The 1,287-nt window shown below is 31.6% G+C and overlaps 1 protein-coding gene across 4 annotated transcripts in view; it reads left to right on the forward strand.

Annotated features, from left to right (window-relative positions):
• The first annotated feature begins 216 nt into the window (after window positions 1-216).
• Window positions 217-1,287, forward strand: part of LOC106465753 (hydroxyacyl-thioester dehydratase type 2, mitochondrial-like) — a 19,831-nt gene continuing 18,760 nt past the window's right edge. The window contains exon 1 of one of the 4 annotated variants that reach the window (XM_013925986.2): window positions 217-490. In XM_013925986.2, coding sequence (XP_013781440.1) covers window positions 234-490 — 257 coding nt within the window. In that variant the 5' untranslated portion in view covers window positions 217-233. The remainder of the gene's footprint in view (window positions 491-1,287) is intronic. The other 3 variants (XM_022393679.1, XM_022393681.1, XM_022393680.1) reach the window with 3 other exon arrangements.

Genomic DNA, 1,287 nt, shown 5'->3' on the forward strand with positions numbered 1-1,287 from the left:
AAAGGGTAGAGTTCAGGAAAAACACTTTTATTCGCAATTCAACAACATTTGCTGATTTGATAAAATGTATGAAGCTATCTGTAGGCTAAGTTATTAAAATGTTCAACGGGAAATAAAAAACAACAACTACTTTGACTTTTATACCTGTCTCCCTAGGATGCAACATATAATTTTTTTCCACTAACAAAAACTGACATTGGGAATAAGAGTATAAAGATATAACTTTATTTAAAATGGCGCTGACGAACGTGCACCGCCTGATAAATCAAAACTTTGTTAAAATATTTAGAGGTATAAAATTTTGTTTTTCGCACGAAAGCCGAAGTTTAAAGATAGGTGATACGGAACAGTTAAGTAGAGTTTTTACTAGGAAAGATGTTGAAATGTTTGCTCATCTAAGTGGTGATACAAATCCAGTTCATTTAGACGATTGCTGGGCTGAGAAAAGCAGACTGGGCAAACGTGTTGTGCATGGCGCGTTGTTAAACGGGTGAGACTCAGATCTGTATGAGATTATAATTTATATTATTTTTTGATTTTTATGCTCAATGTGTTTAAAGTTTATCTCGACCATCAGTGTTAACTAACAGTAACAGAGGCCGAATCATGACAGTTTCTTGAAATGAAGTCGGGAAAGTTGTAACTATCTAAGGGAGGTTTGGTATTTTAAATTGCATGTTTTATTTTGCAAACTTTAAAGAAATATACGTACAAAACATTTAAATCTGATTTAATAAGGTGAAGTACACAAATCACAATTAAAAAGGATTGTATACAAATAAGTTTTGTATCATATTAAACTGGTATAAAAGAGAAAATTAGTTTTTCTTATCTGTTAAATTTGGAATGCTGATGTATATTAAATCTCGAAAAGGTTTTATAATTTAGTTTTTATACCCAGTGTTAATTTAGATGGTCATCCCAACTGTAATGTAAGGGACACTAGGCATGAATAATAAAATACTAATACTTCTCCACAGTTTTCTCTGCCATATCAGATCTTTCACTTACATGTGATACTAAAGTGTAGTAAATGTAATGATAAAATTCAGTAGAAAGTCAGATATTTTTCGATAAGTTTTGTGTTCTGTCTGCTTCTGCCTTTCTAAACTTCACGGGCTGGTTTGATCTTGAACACCTTTCACTGTGTTTAACATAGCATAATATTTTGGGACAACATGGGACCTATTGGTCCATCTCGGCTGTTCCATCCTTAAAACTAAATTAAAATGATTAAAAATAATAATAATAAAAGTTTAAACCCAGCCCTTTTCATTCATTTACTTA

Source organism: Limulus polyphemus, unplaced genomic scaffold, assembly GCF_000517525.1.
Source record: "Limulus polyphemus unplaced genomic scaffold, Limulus_polyphemus-2.1.2 Scaffold2040, whole genome shotgun sequence".
Taxonomy (NCBI): domain Eukaryota; kingdom Metazoa; phylum Arthropoda; class Merostomata; order Xiphosura; family Limulidae; genus Limulus; species Limulus polyphemus.